The sequence below is a fragment of the Gymnodraco acuticeps genome, unplaced genomic scaffold, assembly GCF_902827175.1.
Source record: "Gymnodraco acuticeps unplaced genomic scaffold, fGymAcu1.1, whole genome shotgun sequence".
Taxonomy (NCBI): Eukaryota; Metazoa; Chordata; class Actinopteri; order Perciformes; family Bathydraconidae; genus Gymnodraco; species Gymnodraco acuticeps.
In genome coordinates, this window is record NW_022990976.1 from 49,317 (window position 1) to 69,478 (window position 20,162).

At 44.9% G+C, this 20,162-nt stretch overlaps 2 protein-coding genes across 2 annotated transcripts; one reads left to right on the top strand and one right to left on the bottom strand.

The window, feature by feature from the left end:
* The first annotated feature begins 2,373 nt into the window (after positions 1–2,373).
* LOC117558981 (lactose-binding lectin l-2-like) lies at positions 2,374–11,256 on the top strand. The gene is made up of 2 exons (XM_034235553.1): positions 2,374–2,803; positions 10,975–11,256. Exons 1-2 carry the CDS (start codon positions 2,561–2,563, stop codon positions 11,254–11,256), a joined length of 525 nt encoding a protein of 174 aa, XP_034091444.1. The 5' UTR covers positions 2,374–2,560.
* Positions 11,257–12,313: 1,057 nt separating this feature from the next.
* lsm8 (LSM8 homolog, U6 small nuclear RNA associated) lies at positions 12,314–19,325 on the bottom strand. The gene is made up of 4 exons (XM_034235554.1): positions 19,104–19,325; positions 18,491–18,531; positions 15,756–15,883; positions 12,314–12,654 (listed from the first exon to the last, which is right to left on the bottom strand). Exons 1-4 carry the CDS (start codon positions 19,132–19,134, stop codon positions 12,564–12,566), a joined length of 291 nt encoding a protein of 96 aa, XP_034091445.1. The 5' UTR covers positions 19,135–19,325; the 3' UTR covers positions 12,314–12,563.
* Positions 19,326–20,162: the final 837 nt, after the last annotated feature.

Below are 20,162 nucleotides of genomic sequence, written 5' to 3' on the forward strand. Positions count from 1 at the left end.
AAAAGTGTTTGTTTTTGTCGCGCTTCAGCCGGACAGTGAAAGTGAGTGCACCGCACTAATGGGTCCGACTAGAATGACGAATCACGTTAGTTCCGCCTATTCCGTCATTCAATAAATCGTGTAATAAATCATACATTTTTTTCACTTTTCATTTTTAGGGGGGCCACAGGGGGGTCAGAGGTCAGTGTTAGGGGGGCACTGGCCCCCCCCTAGAACCACCCCTGTGTATAACTACAATATTAAATAAATGAAGTAAAAAGAAGAGCCTCTGAAATGAGGTAAAACTACAAAGTATAAATAAATACTCAAGTAAATAAACGCATTGTTGTTTTATTTGATTGTCAATTTTGAAGATGTTGACACAATCTACAGATAGTAAGGTTGAATATCGGTTAATAACCTGTTGCAAAAAACATGTTACTTGTCTGTTTGAACGGTGCTGTTGAATGTCAACAGATGCACTATCAAAATAAAGTGTTTTCGGAAATACTTGTGTGCTTTGGAGCGACATGCTGTAATGTCAAAGTACCTGTTGTGCCTTGTGGCCACTGGAGGGCAGCAGAGGAGCAAGTCAGAGCGACGATCAGTTGAGAATGAAAAGAAACACGACACAAAGCAACAAGTCTCCCTGAAATGAATACATGATGTTTGATACGATATATCCACACAAGCTTAGGGTCTGTTTTGCCTAATGTTCATCTTCATTTTGCACAAGCTGGGAATTATTTGTGGTAATGTGGTGTCTCAATGAAATGTTTACAAAGCTTTAGTGTGATGGGCAGCTTGGTCTTCACGTGATAGGAAGCGTTTTAAAAACAGACCATCATCCCTCCCGACCAACGTCTTCTGGAGATTATAAAGAACATTTGTTTTGGTCTGGCAACGTTTAGCACTGCCAACATTTGATTTCATATCATTTACTCCTCGTCAACAATGTAGAAGGTTTAGTGCGACATCTCCGGGTGAGCAGGCAGTCTGGTTCTGCTTGTGAAGGTGTGGTTGTGTTTAGTGTTGCCAAGTTCAGTTGACCAATCATATATTAGGCCAACAGTGAAAACACCCTCTCTGATGCATATGTGGTAACTGGCTGGGGTCCCCTTTAAATAGCTGACAACACCAACTCCTGCTGAGGGGATGGAGGAACCTGTGGACCCTCAATCTGAATCCAAAGTAGTTTTGCAGATGTTGGGGCTTCCCTTCACGAGGACAATAACAGAGGCATTCATGAGCCAATAGAAAGCAGCTTTATTTCACACATGTTAACATGTCAATGTTCAGCAGCTGTCAGCGGGTAACAGGGTGAACTTACTTCACACCATGACATGGTGGGTTTCCCCTCCTCAGATGGGCAGCTCTGGTCCACTAGGTCTCAATGCCTGCTAACTGTGAGGGACACAAAGAGAACAAAATCACGCACTACTCAAAGCACAACTTCTACAACATGATCACAGTGAGAGTTAGTTTGCTCACCCTTTCAAAGTGTCACACGGTGCAGTCCCTACGCTGAACGCAGACGAGGTTCCCCCAGAGGGAGAGGAGCCTGGAACACAAACACGTAGTCAGTTATATTGCCCACAATCTGCACACAAGAAAACTATTGACAGAAAATAAAACTAAAAAGCACTAGAGGACAGTAGACTTTAAAAACAAACAAGAGTTGCTCAAACACCAATTCAATACAGCATTACAGAAGGTTAAAAACCAGGCTGACTCTGACAGAGTAATAGATCCTCCTGGCTCCATCCAGAGGGGGACGCTCATACTCAGCTCTATGGGTTAAACACAGAAACAGATGTTCTAAAGAATAATAAGAGCTAGAAGAAAGTGAACACGTCCATAGCCAGCTCCCCGGGTTGCTCGGATGGCTATGAGCACTTCTGCACTTCTGCACTTCTGCACAACACGTACAAGTTGCTTCAAAAACTATTACAACTTTGACTAAAGCACCATATTAAAAACACATTGCTTGAAATAGACCTGGGGCCTCATTTATAAACGGTGCGTACGCTCAAAAGATGGTGTATGCCAGTTTCTACGCACTGCTTGCGATTTATAAAAAACTAACTTGACGGGAAAACTGCGACACCGTTGGCAGAAGAAAGAATGGAGAGAAACATGTGGAAATAATACCATCAATAGAATGTTACTCTCATTTATCATATAAGAAGAAACACTCTCCACTGCAGCACAGGCTGCAGTGGAGAGGCTGCGCGCAGCTGATCGACAGCTGGAACACAAACCAAATACAAATGAATAATTCAGATCCAGTCGTCATGACTCCACTCCGGAGGGATTCCCTTTCTTACAGTTTCTCATCAAACACACCGACACACCGCCTGAGGAAGGTTATGTGTATTTTGTTTTCACTTTAACTTTTCGGACCACTTATTTATTTAGGTGACGATCCGACCTCCATGCTGCTACTCTGGTTCAAACTGCATCCACCAAACAATGTGATTTCTCCACCTCCCCAAAAGAACCAACATCTGACTCAGTGTGAGATGTCTTTTTTAGCTGTTCTGTCCTCATTTCCTGCAATCTTCTTCATGCAGTCATCAGAATGAATCTCCATCCTCTCCATCAGTTCAGAGCAACTTTAACAGACGGTGACATCATCATCATGCTGGCTTTCCTCTGCCTGCTGGGCCTGGCTCTGGTTGCTGTGTCTTCTTCAGATGACCCTCCAATGGAGCTACAGCAAGACGCCTGTCCCTCCTTCTGGTTCTCCTTCAACGGCCGCTGCTACAAGTACTTCAACACAGAGACGACCTGGGCTGATGCAGAGCTCCACTGTGTGTCCCAGGCAGGGCCGCCCCTTGCCAACTTGGGGCCCCAAGCGACATTGTGAGATGAGGCCCCCCCCCCCCCCCAACCGACAGGAGTGAAAAAATGTTTGCAAATATAATTCCTGTTTATTATTATTATCAACAGTTACTTTTTTATACAGTGAGGTAAAAGGTAAATGTGCATGTATGTCGTTCAGTATGCGTTTACAGGTGAATACTAGCCTCAAAAAGATTAAAATATAATTAATGCAAATAAACTACTTCTACTAATAATCATAATCAATTCAATAATAAAAATACTATATTGTTTTATTATAATATAGTCAAGACAAAACATGCTTATGACATGCTCAAAAACTGATATTTCTTAAATCTGTATTCAAATATAGTAAATCAGTATTTCTCTGTGTTGTGGTTGACATGATGATGACTGTTAGGAGTTAAGGGGAGAGGCTGAGCGTCACCATGATGATGGCTGTTAGGAGTTAAGGGGAGAGGCTGAGCGTCACCATGATGATGACTGTTAGGAGTTAAGGGGAGAGACTGAGCGTCACCATGATGATGACTGTTAGGAGTTAAGGGGAGAGACTGAGCGTCACCATGATGATGACTGTTAGGAGTTAAGGGGAGAGGCTGAGCGTCACCATGATGATGGCTGTTAGGAGTTAAGGGGAGAGGCTGAGCGTCACCATGATGATGACTGTTAGGAGTTAAGGGGAGAGGCTGAGCGTCACCATGATGATGACTGTTAGGAGTTAAGGGGAGAGGCTGAGCGTCACCATGATGATGACTATTAGGAGTTAAGGGGAGAGGCTGAGCGTCACCATGATGATGACTGTTAGGAGTTAAGGGGAGAGGCTGAGCGTCACCATGATGATGACTGTTAGGAGTTAAGGGGAGAGGCTGAGAGTCACCATGATGATGACTGTTAGGAGTTAAGGGGAGAGGCTGAGCGTCACCATGATGATGACTGTTAGGAGTTAAGGGGAGAGGCTGAGCGTCACCATGATGATGACTGTTAGGAGTTAAGGGGAGAGGCTGAGCGTCACCATGATGATGACTGTTAGGAGTTAAGGGGAGAGGCTGAGCGTCACCATGATGATGACTGTTAGGAGTTAAGGGGAGAGGCTGAGCGTCACCATGATGATGACTGTTAGGAGTTAAGGGGAGAGACTGAGCGTCACCATGATGATGACTGTTAGGAGTTAAGGGGAGAGACTGAGCGTCACCATGATGATGACTGTTAGGAGTTAAGGGGAGAGGCTGAGCGTCACCATGATGATGGCTGTTAGGAGTTAAGGGGAGAGGCTGAGCGTCACCATGATGATGGCTGTTAGGAGTTAAGGGGAGAGGCTGAGCGTCACCATGATGATGGCTGTTAGGAGTTAAGGGGAGAGGCTGAGCGTCACCATGATGATGACTGTTAGGAGTTAAGGGGAGAGGCTGAGCGTCACCATGATGATGACTGTTAGGAGTTAAGGGGAGAGGCTGAGCGTCACCATGATGATGACTGTTAGGAGTTAAGGGGAGAGGCTGAGCGTCACCATGATGATGACTGTTAGGAGTTAAGGGGAGAGGCTGAGCGTCACCATGATGATGACTGTTAGGAGTTAAGGGGAGAGGCTGAGCGTCACCATGATGATGACTGTTAGGAGTTAAGGGGAGAGGCTGAGCGTCACCATGATGATGACTGTTAGGAGTTAAGGGGAGAGGCTGAGCGTCACCATGATGATGACTGTTAGGAGTTAAGGGGAGAGGCTGAGCGTCACCATGATGATGCACTGTTAGGAGTTAAGGGGAGAGGCTGAGCGTCACCATGATGATGACTGTTAGGAGTTAAGGGGAGAGGCTGAGCGTCACCATGATGATGACTGTTAGGAGTTAAGGGGAGAGGCTGAGCGTCACCATGATGATGGACGTTAGGAGTTAAGGGGAGAGGCTGAGCGTCACCATGATGATGACTGTTAGGAGTTAAGGGGAGAGGCTGAGCGTCACCATGATGATGACTGTTAGGAGTTAAGGGGAGAGGCTGAGCGTCACCATGATGATGACTGTTAGGAGTTAAGGGGAGAGGCTGAGCGTCACCATGATGATGACTGTTAGGGAGTTAAGGGGAGAGGCTGAGCGTCACCATGATGATGACTGTTAGGAGTTAAGGGGAGAGGCTGAGCGTCACCATGATGATGACTGTTAGGAGTTAAGGGGAGAGGCTGAGCGTCACCATGATGATGACTGTTAGGAGTTAAGGGGAGAGGCCTGAGCGTCACCATGATGATGACTGTTAGGAGTTAAGGGGAGAGGGCTGAGCGTCACCATGATGATGACTGTTAGGAGTTAAGGGAGAGGCTGAGCGTCACCATGATGATGACTGTTAGGAGTTAAGGGGAGAGGCTGAGCGTCACCATGATGATGACTGTTAGGAGTTAAGGGGAGAGGCTGAGCGTCACCATGATGATGACTGTTAGGGTTAAGGGGAGAGGCTGAGCGTCACCATGATGATGACTGTTAGGAGTTAAGGGGAGAGGCTGAGCGTCACCATGATGATGACTGTTAGGAGTTAAGGGGAGAGGCTGAGCGTCACCATGATGATGACTGTTAGGAGTTAAGGGGAGAGGCTGAGCGTCACCATGACGATGACTGTTAGGGAGTTAAGGGGAGAGGCTGAGCGTCACCATGACTGATGACTGTTAGGAGTTAAGGGGAGAGGCTGAGCGTCACCATGATGATGACTGTTAGGAGTTAAGGGGAGAGGCTGAGCGTCACCATGATGATGACTGTTAGGAGTTAAGGGAGAGGCTGGAGCGTCACCATGATGATGACTGTTAGGAGTTAAGGGGAGAGGCTGAGCGTCCCATGACGATGACTGTAGGAGTTAAGGGGGAGAGGCTGAGCGTCACCATGATGATGACTGTTAGGAGTTAGGGAGAGGCCGGAGCGTCACCATGATGATGGCCTGTTAGGAGTTAAGGGGAAGAGGCTGAGGCGTCACCATGATGATGACTGTTAGGAGTTAAGGGGAGAGGCTGAGCGTCACCATGATGATGACTGTTAGGAGTTAAGGGGAGAGGCTGAGCGTCACCATGATGATGACTGTTAGGAGTTAGGGGAGAGGCTGAGCGTCACCATGATGATGACTGTTAGGAGTTAAGGGGAGAGGCTGAGCGTCACCATGATGATGACTGTTAGGAGTTAAGGGGAGAGGCTGAGCGTCACCATGATGATGACTGTTAGGAGTTAAGGGGAGAGGCTGAGCGTCACCATGATGATGACTGTTAGGAGTTAAGGGGAGAGGCTGAGCGTCACCATGATGATGACTGTTAGGAGTTAAGGGGAGAGGCTGAGCGTCACCATGATGATGACTGTTAGGAGTTAAGGGGAGAGGCTGAGCGTCACCATGATGATGACTGTTAGGAGTTAAGGGGAGAGGCTGAGCGTCACCATGATGATGACTGTTAGGAGTTTAAGGGGAGAGGCTGAGCGTCACCATGATGATGACTGTTAGGATTAAGGGGAGAGGCTGAGCGTCACCATGACTGATGACTGTTAGGAGTTAAGGGGAGAGGCTGAGCGTCACCATGATGATGACTGTTAGGAGTTAAGGGAGAGGCTGAGCGTCACCATGATGATGACTGTAGGAGTTTAAGGGAGAGGCTGAGCGTCACCATGATGATGACTGTTAGGAGTTAGGGGAGAGGCTGAGCGTCACCATGATGATGACTGTTAGGGAGTTAAGGGGAGAGGCTGACGTCACCATGATGAGACTGTTAGGAGTTAAGGGGAGAGGCTGAGCGTCACCATGATGATGACTGTTAGGAGTTAGGGGAGAGGCTGAGCGTCACCATGATGATGACTGTTAGGAGTTAAGGGGAGAGGCTGAGCGTCACCATGATGATGACTGTTAGGAGTTAAGGGGAGAGGCTGAGCGTCACCATTGATGATGACTGTTAGGAGTTAAGGGGAGAGGCTGAGCATCACCATGATGATGACTGTTAGGAGTTAAGGGGAGAGGCTGAGCGTCACCATGATGATGACTGTTAGGAGTTAAGGGGAGAGGCTGAGCGTCACCATGATGATGACTGTTAGGAGTTAAGGGGAGAGGCTGAGCGTCACCATGATGATGACTGTTAGGAGTTAAGGGGAGAGGCTGAGCGTCACCATGATGATGACTGTTAGGAGTTAAGGGGAGAGGCTGAGCGTCACCATGATGATGACTGTTAGGAGTTAAGGGGAGAGGCTGAGCGTCACCATGATGATGACTGTTAGGAGTTAAGGGAGAGGCTGAGCGTCACCATGATGATGACTGTTAGGAGTTAAGGGGAGAGGCTGAGCGTCACCATGATGATGACTGTTAGGAGTTAAGGGGAGAGGCTGAGCGTCACCATGATGATGACTGTTAGGAGTTAAGGGGAGAGGCTGAGCGTCACCATGATGATGACTGTTAGGAGTGAAGGGAGAGGCTGAGCGTCACCATGATGATGACTGTTAGGAGTTAAGGGGAGAGGCTGAGCGTCACCATGATGATGACTGTTAGGAGTTAAGGGGAGAGGCTGAGCGTCACCATGATGATGACTGTTAGGAGTTAAGGGGAGAGGCTGAGCGTCACCATGATGATGACTGTAGGAGTTAAGGGGAGAGGCTGAGCGTCACCATGATGATGACTGTTAGGAGTTAAGGGGAGAGGCTGAGCGTCACCATGATGATGACTGTTAGGAGTTAAGGGGAGAGGCTGAGCGTCACCATGATGATGACTGTTAGGAGTTAAGGGGAGAGGCTGAGCGTCACCATGATGATGACTGTTAGGAGTTAAGGGGAGAGGCTGAGCGTCACCATGATGATGACTGTTAGGAGTTTAAGGGGAGAGGCTGAGCGTCACCATGATGATGACTGATAGGAGTTAAGGGGAGAGAGCTGAGCGTCACCATGATGATGACTGTTAGGAGTTAAGGGGAGAGGCTGAGCGTCACCATGATGATGACTGTTAGGAGTTAAGGGGAGAGGCTGAGCGTCACCATGATGATGACTGTTAGGAGTTAAGGGGAGAGGCTGAGCATCACCATGATGATGACTGTTAGGAGTTAAGGGGAGAGGCTGAGCGTCACCATGATGATGACTGTTAGGAGTTAAGGGGAGAGGCTGAGCGTCACCATGATGATGACTGTTAGGAGTTAAGGGGAGAGGCTGAGCGTCACCATGATGATGACTGTTAGGAGTTAAGGGAGAGGCTGAGCGTCACCATGATGATGACTGTTAGGAGTTAAGGGGAGAGGCTGAGCGTCACCATGATGATGACTGTTAGGAGTTAAGGGGAGAGGCTGAGCGTCACCATGATGATGACTGTTAGGAGTTAAGGGGAGAGGCTGAGCGTCACCATGATGATGACTGTTAGGAGTTAAGGGGAGAGAGGCTGAGCGTCACCATGATCGATGACTGTTAGGAGTTAAGGGGAGAGGCTGAGCGTCACCATGATGATGACTGTTAGGAGTTAAGGGAAGAGGCTGAGCGTCACCATGATGATGACTGTTAGGAGTTAAGGGGAGAGGCTGAGCGTCACCATGATGATGACTGTTAGGAGTTAAGGGGAGAGGCTGAGCGTCACCATGATGATGACTGTTAGGAGTTAAGGGGAGAGGCTGAGCGTCACCATGATGATGACTGTTAGGAGTTAAGGGGAGAGGCTGAGCGTCACCATGATGATGACTGTAGGAGTTAAGGGGAGAGGCTGAGCGTCACCATGATGATGACTGTTAGGAGTTAAGGGGAGAGGCTGAGCATCACCATGATGATGACTGTTAGGAGTTAAGGGGAGAGGCTGAGCGTCACCATGATGATGACTGTTAGGAGTTAAGGGGAGAGGCTGAGCATCACCATGATGATGACTGTTAGGAGTTAAGGGGAGAGGGCTGAGCGTCACCATGATGATGACTGTTAGGAGTTAAGGGGAGAGGCTGAGCATCACCATGACGATGACTGTTAGGAGTTAAGGGGAGAGGCTGAGCGTCTACCATGATGATGACTGTTAGGAGTTAAGGGGAGAGGCTGAGCGTCACCATGATGATGACTGTTAGGAGTTAAGGGGAGAGCTGAGCGTCACCATGACGATGACTGTTAGGAGTTAAGGGGAGCAGGTCCTGAGCAGTCACCATGATGATGACTGTTAGGAGTTAAGGGGAGAGGCTGAGCAGTCACCATGATGATGACTGTTAGGAGTTAAGGGGAGAGGCCTGAGCGTCACCATGATGATGACTGTTAGGAGTTAAGGGGGAGAGGCTGAGCGTCACCATGATGATGAATGTTAGGAGTTAAGGGAGAGGCTGAGCGTCACCATGATGATGACTGTTAGGAGTTAAGGGGAGAGGCTGAGCGTCACCATGATGATGACTGTTAGGAGTTAAGGGGAGAGGCTGAGCGTCACCATGATGATGACTGTTAGGAGTTAAGGGGAGAGGCTGAGCGTCACCATGATGATGACTGTTAGGAGTTAAGGGGAGAGCACATTATGATGACTGTTAGGAGTTAAAGGGGAGAGGCTTGATGGTGTCACCATGATGATGACTGTTAGGAGTTAAGGGGAGAGGCTGAGCGGTCACCATGATGATGACTGTTAGGAGTTAAGGGGAGAGGCTGAGCGTCACCATGATGATGACTGTTAGGAGTTAAGGGGAGAGGCTGAGCGTCACCATGATGATGACTGTAGGAGTTAAGGGGAGAGGCTGAGCGTCACCATGATGATGACTGTTAGGAGTTGGCCACAGGAGTTAAGGGGAGAGGCTGAGCGTCACCATGATGATGACTGCTAGGAGTTAAGGGGAGAGGCTGAGCGTCACCATGATGATGACTGTAGGAGTTAAGGGGAGAGGCTGAGCGTCACCATGATGATGACTGTTAGGAGTTAAGGGGAGAGGCTGATGGTCACCATGATGATGACTGTTAGGAGTTAAGGGGAGAGGCTGAGGGTCACCATGATGATGACTGCAGGAGTTAAGGGGAGAGGCTGAGCGTCACCATGATGATGACTGTTAGGAGTTAAGGGGAGAGGCTGAGCGTCACCATGATGATGACTGCAGGAGTTAAGGGGAGAGGCTGAGCGTCACCATGATGATGACTGTTAGGAGTTAAGGGGAGAGGCTGAGCGTCACCATGATGATGACTGTTAGGAGTTAAGGGGAGAGGCTGAGCGTCACCATGATGATGACTGTTAGGAGTTAAGGGGAGAGGCTGAGCGTCACCATGATGATGACTGTTAGGAGTTAAGGGGAGAGGCTGAGCGTCACCATGATGATGACTGTTAGGAGTTAAGGGGAGAGGCTGATGGTCACCATGATGATGACTGTTAGGAGTTAAGGGGAGAGGCTGATGGTCACCATGATGATGACTGTTAGGAGTTAAGGGGAGAGGCTGATGGTCACCATGATGATGACTGTTAGGAGTTAAGGGGAGAGGCTGAGGGTCACCATGATGATGACTGTTAGGAGTTAAGGGGAGAGGCTGAGCATCACCATGATGATGACTGTTAGGAGTTAAGGGGAGAGGCTGAGCGTCACCATGAAATGTGCAAATTGACATAAAAATGAATAAAAGGGGAAAAATGCTCCATGTTTTTTAGGCTGTAAACTTGAACTGTTATGTAAGCCAACTAGACAGACAGTGTGTCACTCTTCCTCCTGTACATTAGCAGATAAAAGGCATCACATACTTGAATGAATGGTAAATAAAGAATACTGGAAATAACTGCATCTCCATTAGCCTGTATGCTCTGCAGAGACTGCCTTCTTCATGTCGTGAATTGCAGCTGATGTTTTAATATGGCAATTGGCAATTTGACTTATACAACATTCGCAAGTTGTTCATTTGACTCATACAATAACCCACCTTCGAGTGATGCTCTAGTTTCTTCATGTTTTGTTTTTTGCTCCGGACTGAAACTGTCTTTTCACCGACATCTCTTCACCTGCACTAGTGGCCGTATCAAAGCCGTGATTGGTCAGATATCGATACATTACAACGGTGTCGGGTTACAGACATGCTCCCCTTGTCATCTCTCACTCTCACTCTCGCGGGGGGTGCGCAGAGAACTGAGCGGAGAACTGCGCACAGCAGCTGAGGCCCTCTGGGCGGGGCCCCCTGCGCAAGGCGGGGCCCCATGCAGCCTGCGTGATTGGCCTGTAGGGAGGGGCGGCCCTGGTCCCAGGGAGGCAACCTGGTGTCTCTCCACAGCACAGAGGAAGAGGACTTTGTCCAATTCCTGGTCGAAAGCTCTGACCCTGCTGAGGGAGCAACATGGATCGGACTCCATGACATGGCCAAAGAAAGAAGATGGATGTGGTCTGATGGGTATGATTGGTATAGAGGAGAACCCAACAACAGACGAGGTGAAGACTGTGTTCACAACAACTGGAGGGGGAAGTGGAACGATGCGCCTTGTTCAGATACTCTCCCCTCAGTTTGTGCATCTCGCACAACTTGTCCTTAAACTGAGATGTTACGTGTTCACCTGTTCTGTTAACTTGAAACAATAAAGACACAGATGTAAACTTGTATATGTGTGTGAACAGAAGTCCTTTTGTCTAACCTTTATTCTCATGAATGTTACATCTCCACACTGCTCGCTCCAGGGGTTAATCAGAGGAGTTATTTCTACACCTTTTCAAATACATTTAGTAAATAATATTGATGACTTATTACATTTTGATCCACAGCTTTGAGCCGTTGCTTATTATTCCTGGTGTTCTACTTATTTGTTTGAACACAGCTGTATATCATTCAATGATCACATGATGTGGTCAGGTATGTGCGGCACCTGGTGTGTGGATGACCAACGGGCTGAACCTGCTCTTTCCTGATTTAGAACATAACATTTCCCAAATTGGGATTAATAAAGTAAATTTCATCTTATAAATAAAAACCATATATATATATGCACCTGCATTGACACACCCGTTCACAACCTTTAACCTGGTGAGATGTAATGCAGCTTCCTGACCAGCAGGGGGCAGAAATAAACCAATCATAATGAACGCATGTTGACTTTAATTGATTTGATGTCTTGTGGATTTTTAACAGCTATTTAAAAAATGAAATCTGTGGCTTCACACATTACAATCAGTGCTTCTCAAAGTGTGGTCCGCAGACCACTGGTGGTCCGTGAGCGCCCCCTAGTGGTCCGTGAGTATATTGGTAACATTTCACATTTGAAATAAATAAAAACATTTATGTTTTCCGCACTCTTACGGGAATATCTCCGCAATGGAGCGAGGTTAAGTTTCATAGCCCAGCGCCACACCTTCGTCACACATGTTGCCACTTGTTTGTACCATTTTCAGGCGATTTGTAATCTGTTCTAGAAAAACGATGTGTTTTTTGATATTTGTGGAGTTAGTTAGTCCGCGAGTGTTTTTTTATTGGTTGAGTGTCCTTGGTATGAAAACGTTTGAGAAACACTGCATTACATCAATAAGAGTATTAATACTTTTACTTATAAATATATATATACTTCTTCAGCTGGTGGAAAACACAAAGAAAGAGATGGGTTTTTTTTGGAAATGAAACTTTATCGAACAATCTGACAAACACTCACTCGAAGCATAAAAAAGTGAAATCTAACAACGCCGAGAACTCCTTATAAAAAACACAAACAGAAACGTCTCTGCAGGAATCACTGACGAACCATTTAGATTTAATGATCATCATTTAAACCTCAGTAAACCTGCCAGAGGTGTGTGTGTGTGTGTGTGTGTGTGTGTGTGTGTGTGTGTGTGTGTGTGTGTATGTGTGTGTGTGTCAGTGGGCGACAGAGTTGAGTGGCTCTGCTCGGATGTTTCCTAAATCCAGCGAAGAGTCCGTGTCCTCGTCGATTTCCCCGATCACCGCCCTGCAGCACAAACACACTTTATTATTATTATACATTAAATATAGAAACTACAGAATAAAGCTGCCATTATAATAAATAAATAAATGAAGGAAAATAAATAAATAAACATAAATAGAAAATGTTTTATTTTAAAGGTCACCTATCCTGCTGTGTTTAGTAGAGATGTTAAGATTCACCGATTCGCATCGGTGCACCGGCATAAACGTTCAAGATGCGAGTGCACCGGTTGAAAGAGTGCACATCGGCTACAGTTTGGGTTGAACCGGGTTGAACTCGCGATGCATCGATTGCGTAGCGTCTTTGCATCGGTAAAAAACCGATTCATTCATATAAAATCCCCTCATCTTGTCAACGCTCAGCAGATACGATCTTTGATATCTTCGCCACTACGGAGGCCGAGAGTCTCAGCTATCAACACACACGGAAGTCGAGGAGAAAGAGAAACACAGCGCACCGAAAAATACCTACAAATCAAACGTTTGGCAACACTTCGGATTGTTCAAGAAAGACGGTGTAATAGTCCTTTATGCTATATAGTTGACCGCAGGTCATGGAGAGTAATAAGGTATCCGTAGACCTTTGTATGAGGTATCTTTATTACTTAACAGGTCTACAGCCATGATACATAGATCCGTCCTAGATGCGGGCTTGCATACACACAGTATCACTCCGCAGCCGCACCCCATCAGTAACGTCCTGATGGTATATGTGCGCGGCACTATATACTACAGACGGTCAACTTGAAAAATCGCTCGCAAATTGTTAACGATGCCGAGCCGATTTAAAGTACACAAGTAGTACGAGGAACTTAGCGACGCACATAAAGAGGCGACATGGGGTCTGCGGCTGAAAAGAGAAACCTGAAAGTTAGACATATGAGTTAAATCACTCAGTGAGGTGTTCTGTCAGAGAGAGTGGTGTTTAGTTTACAGCAGCCTGTGACGGCCAATAATAATTTAAATGTCTTCCTTACTGTAAGCAGTTATGAAATACCTGTTTGTGAAAGGTTATTTGTATTATTTATTGTTCATATAGAACCCAATGCTTTCTGCTCACTGGTGAGTTAGCCTATGGATGAGTGTTAAGCACATCAGGCTGGCAGCTGTATGGGCATTGCACAATGGTAGCTGTTATTTGCACATTGTTAATCATGAGCAATGCATCCTTACATTGTTTAACTGTGAGGTGTTATACAATTGTACTGTAGCCTACTCTGGAGAGCTTTTAAAGGTAAAAAAATAAACGGCATGATGGGATGTGCAGTACCAAATATGTAAAGCACTTTTTTGTTAATGTATGATTTGCTGTATATAAGGAATAAAACAAAAATCCTCTGTCGTTCCAAATTGAAGTATCATTATTTTTGCATCGTGTTGAATCGCATCGTATCGCACTGTATCGCAACAGGGGTGAATCGTATCGTATCGCATCGCCTGGTGTTTCAAATGTATCGTTAATGTATCGTATCGTGGCAACGTATCGAGATGCGCATCGCATCGGCCTCAGTGATGGAGATGCACATCCCTAGTGTTTAGGCAACAGCACAGGTCTCAGATAAATACAAATATATAAAAACATGTCTTTGAAGTGTTTTGCTCCAAACACCAAACAGATCATTCTAGCCATGCCTCATGTCCCTCTATTCCACTTCCTGTTTCTAAAGTGCTGTTTGGGTATAAAGCTTTAAAGAGGAGGGGTCTGAGCTCATGCGGGACCCGGCAGCTACTGTCTAAACTAAATGCTGCCGTGATGAAACAGTCTGGAGCTCAAAGGCTTTCTCTCTTGCCGGTTATACCACAAGGTGAGTTCCTTTTTACTTCCTGCTTCTTCACACACATGCTCTCCAGTACAGGTTAGCTCTGAGTGTTAGCGATGCTAATGTAAACACCGACCATATTACGTCCAAAACAGTCGGGCATTGTTTCTGATAGCAACGTTTCTGATTGGGCCGTGGGTCCACATTTCAGATATTACGTCATATCGGACGCAAATCTGGATCAGCTCCGTTGTTCCCCGTTTTTAGAGATTTGGGTACGGAGGAAAAGAGAGAGGGTTTTATTTCCTGACGCTGCGTGAGTTCCCCGACACACCGGGGACACACCGGGGACACATTGATGTAGAGAAGACATCAACAAGTGCATTTTGCACGATAGGTCCCTATCTTTATTTTAAATAAATAAATAAGGAAATTAATTAAAGCCAAAATAAATGTAAAGAATATTTTGGGGTATTAATACATTAGATTGCATATATAGTTCATATAGGAGTACAAATATACATATAATATGATGTTGATTGGTCGATATATGAGATGTATTCGCTGACAGCGGGTTTTTGGTCAGAAATCTAACTTTTTTAAAGCTGCTTCTTCATTTTTTTTTAACCGTGGTTGTTTTCCCTTTACGCTTCAATAAAGATTTACTGCGTCTCAAACACACTTTCTATTCTCCCCAGGATGTCGTTTATCTCGAGCCGTGAAGCTACTATAGTGAACTTCTCACAGAAAGACAGACAGACAGACAGACAGACAGACAGACAGTCAGACAGACAGACAGACAGACAAGACAGACAGACAGACAGACAGACAGACAGACAGACAGACAGACAGACAGACAGACAGACAGACAGACAGACAGACAGACAGACAGACAGACAGACAGACAGACAGACAGACAGACAGACAGACAGACAGACAGACAGACAGACAGACAGACAGACAGACAGACAGACAGACAGACAGACAGACAGACAGACAGACAGACAGACAGACACACAGACAGACAGACAGACAGACAGACAGACAGACAGACAGACAGACAGACAGACAGACAGACAGACAGACAGACAGACAGACAGACAGACAGACAGACAGACAGACAGACAGACAGACAGACAGACAGACAGACAGACAGACAGACAGACAGACAGACAGACAGACAGACAGACACACAGACAGACAGACAGATAGATAAACGCCATTTCTACACTGTAGCTTTGTGCATATGACAGTAAAACCTTTGAATCTTGAATCTGGCCCTTTGGAGATGGAGTAAAGCAGATACGATGGATTCATATTAAAGTGTGTATGAAAGGAGACTCACACGTTGTCCCCCCTCACGATGTAGAGGCCCAGCACCACCTGCTCCACGCCCTGACTCGAGCTGAACACTCGCTCGTGGCTCTCGTCCAGAATCAGGTTGATGGTCTGATCGAAGCCCTTCAGAGTGCCCTGAACACACACACAAAATAACACAAGCACACACACATTAACACATAAGTACACACACACAAACATTAACACACAAAATAACACATAAGCTCACACACACAAAATAACACATGAGCACCAGGGATGCTCCGATCGCCAATTTCGGGGCCGATCGCCGGAATCAGTATCGGCCGATACCGATCGCCGATCCGATCGAGTGGGCGGGGCCTAAATGGAAGATTTAAACATCACTTTAAATCTTCCATTGAAAGTGATGTTTAAAACTCAGTTAATGCTCATTCTCTGGAGCTTCCACAAACAACAACCAACTTAATTATTACATTCAAATGATGTACTTTATTCAAGTTTACATTCACTTTGGAGAATAACACGGGAGAGATGAGCGGAAGCGCTCTCTTTTCCTCTCTCCCTCCCTCTCTCTCCTGACAGCCTGTCAGTATCTCAGCTCACTGATCCAGTAATGAGTGACCCGACAATGAAGAATACATATATTTATAATAACTAGTTTAGCTTGTTCCAGAGGTATCAAATAGCTAAGTGTGTTAGGTCTAACTCTTACGGGACGTCCACACAGCAGCTTTGAACAAATCTTGAAAATCTTGGAGCTGGGCGTGTCTGAAAGCTTGGGGATGTTTTGCGAGCAACGCGACCAACAACCAATCACATGAATCTCCCGCCCCCGACATACAAAGCAAAAAACCCCGGGGTTTTTATGCGAGCAATATATATAATATATAATATATATATATATATATAAACTCCCCAAACAGGCGAAAACTTAACAGTTTCCCCCACTGTCTCTTCCACCTCCCTCCATGCCTGGTTCCTCCGGGTTGTATCCCGTTAATAGTTCTGGTCGTAAAGAACCGGGTGATTTGTTACCGTAATTTCTCGTTTGGAATATGAGGAACTGAACTGCGGTCTGGTTCTCCCTGTGTGTGTGTTTCGCTCCGCTCACCGGTCCGGCGGGCGGAGCTGCAGGATTTCTGCTTCACGTTGCATTCCGCTATTTTACTGTCTTTTTCGGACACCTTAAAATACTGCCAGAGCGGTGAAGCCATGTTGGCGAGCTTGTTTTGCCGCGCACAGAGAAGAGTGTCATGTATTTTACGTCATGCGATCGGCTCTCGCGATCGGCATGTTTAGAGAGCACCGATCGATCGGTAGAGAGTGAGTATCGGCCGATATCGATCGGAGCATCCCTAATGAGCACACACACACAAAATAAAACATGAGCACACACACATTAACACACACACAAAATAACACATAAGCACACACACATTAACACATCAATCAACAACGTTATGAATGGGCATAACACAGGCAGGAACAGACCGAGGACATTCAGCGATGCATGTGATCATAATGAAAAAGCTGGAAAGGTTTTACTGAAACATTTGAACATTTAAATAAAACAATGATGTGAAAATGGTTAAATAATGATTTACAATGAATGCAAACAAATATCTGATAAAAGCTCCTTTTCCCCCAAAAAAATATCAGATACAAAAAAAATATGTACAATTAATATTTGTACAATTGCCTGAAAACAATTGTAAAAATATTTTTTTACTTTTCCCTAAAACATTTTGAGATTGTCCGAAGCATTTATTAAAATGCTCCAAGAAATGTTTAAGAAGATATCTAAAATGTGTGGAAAGCAATCTGTGAAAATGTTCATGCACTTTTTCACCAATGATTTTCCATGACTTCTCCAGGACCTTTACCTAATTTTCCATGACTTCTCCAGGACCTTACAGTTTCTACCCCTGGGCCGTCAGGCTGCTCAACCACCACACATAATGCAATAACTGTAACCATTCTCACACATACACACTTTTAATGCACTTTATATACTATTTTTATATCAATATTTTAACTATTTATTCCCCGTATGATTCTATGTTGTCTGTCCTATTGCCGTGTTTTTTAATGTTATGTATTTGTTTGTATTTTTTGCACACCGGGACAGAGTTGCACTCTGAATCTCGTTATACTCTGTGTATAATGACAATAAAAGGCTTTAACTTAACTTACCTAATTTTCCATGACTTCTCCAGGACCTTTACCTAATTTTCCATGACCAAAACACTGACTCTTTCTCAGGTACCACTGAAAATGGTTTATTTGAACATGGAACAGGAAAATAAGGTCTGCACATGAAACATGTTGTGCCTATCTAACAAATCAAGTAGGCTTACTAGCTCCTACAGTCTAAAGCAACTCAAATCTCTCACCAGCAAAATACCTCGACAGTTAAATGCCACTTTACGTTTCATTACTATACGATACAGTATTTATTATCATTATAGTATCACTATTTTGGCGATTAGCTAAAATATAAATTATATTTGATGCAACTTTAGTTACATTTCCATGACTTTTCCAGGGCCTGGAATTAGCATTTTGCTTTTCCAGGTTTTTAATGACCGTAAGAACCCTGACTGACAGAGAACATTATACTGCACATTCAATATATTTACTTAACTACGGTATTGAATGCAGGACTTGTACTTGTTGTGGAGTTGTATCACAGTGTGGTATAAGTACTCTTACTGCAGTAATGTACCTGAACCTCAGGTGTGTTTGTGTGTTTGAACTCACCACGATCATCCTGCCGTCTGACGTCACGATGGCCACAGTTCCTGATCTCAGAGTTAAAGAAACATTTTCTGCACAAAATACAGGATTTTTTCTTATTTTGAAATCGATGTAAAGAACAATCGATTAACCAAATGACTAGTGTTTGTGCTAAGGCTTTACGGTGCTGTTTATTTATACATCTGCTCTAGTTGCCCATGTACATGTACACAGATACAGGGCTAACATTGTGTAAAATGTCATATTTCTAAATGAACATAACCATTTATTGCAGGAAGACCCGAAAAAACATACAAATGTGAACTTATTGTTTTACAAACTCAGGTAAAACACTGAAATTAACATTATTAAATTAAAGAAAATGAACCCTAATACATGACTAACTTTACACAGCATCTCTTCTCTGATAAACAGAGACACTACGTCACTTTCTCTACCTGAATGTACTTCTGTTTTAAATGATAACTAACTTTTCTTCGTCTCTAAACTTTGCTGAAACAACGTAAATAAAGGAACTCTGATTCTGGTTCATAAACAAGAGAACTCCTAGCATGGATGCTAAGCTAACTAGCATGCTCTCATTCATTCAGACGGCAGCATGTTAGCATCAGGATACGGTTGATGTAGCTCTCCAGGGCCGTGGACATGTTCCTGCTCTCCGGGTTATTTATTCAGCAGCAGAGAGGTGGTCGGTTTGTATTTACACCGGTTAACGGTGAAACGTAGCAGGAACGTAACGGAGAAAAACAGAAGCTAACGGGAGCTAACGGAGAACAGACCGAGTTAATCCAGCGCAGAGTCAACGAGCAGAGAGGAGAGCGGAGCGACAAACGGGGAACGTCACTTCCGGTTAACACTTCTACACTTTGAAAAGACCCAAAATAGATATTATATACATTCAGAATAAAACGGTATGTTTTCAAAATTCGGAGAAAAGTCAGAATTGTGAGATTTACACAAAATAAAAAATAATTATTTGAAATATTTCTTATTTTTTTCTAGAAACAAATATGGATTTTTTTTAACAAAACTTCGATAAATGTTTCCACACTCTGAAAGGACTTACAGGAAACACATACACACTGTATTGGTAAAGGCAATACATAGGTAAAGAAGAGGATTCGAGCCACATGAGTAACATGTTTTCAGATGTGACCAAAATAAATAAATGGGTTCCGACTTAAAGGTCAATGTCATGGCCATTTCTACTGATCATAATTCCATTGATGAGGTCTACTAGAATAGATTTATATTGTGCAATTTTCCAAAATCTCATTAGTTTCTCATACAGCATCTCTGTATATTATGTGTATTCACTCTCTGTCCTAAACGGCTTGCTGGAGCTCACTGTGCTCTGATGAGTCTACCAAGTCCACCACCGGTACAGCGGAACATCAGTGATTATGTGTTACAATGGCGTTTGTTAGCAACCAGAAAATGACACCAGTAATGACAACCCCCCCCCCCCCGCACCCCCAAATACGGCGAGTGTGTGTGTGTGTGTGAGGAGCTCCACGGATTGGTCCATTTGGGTCCAATGGGTCCATTTGGGTATCGTTACGTCACTATACCCAGGACGAAAAAAATGGAAAAAGATAAATGTCCAACGAGGCGTTCTGGGGCAGCACAGACAGGTATTTTCTGTGTTAGAGTTTTACTCGCTACAGGGTGTACT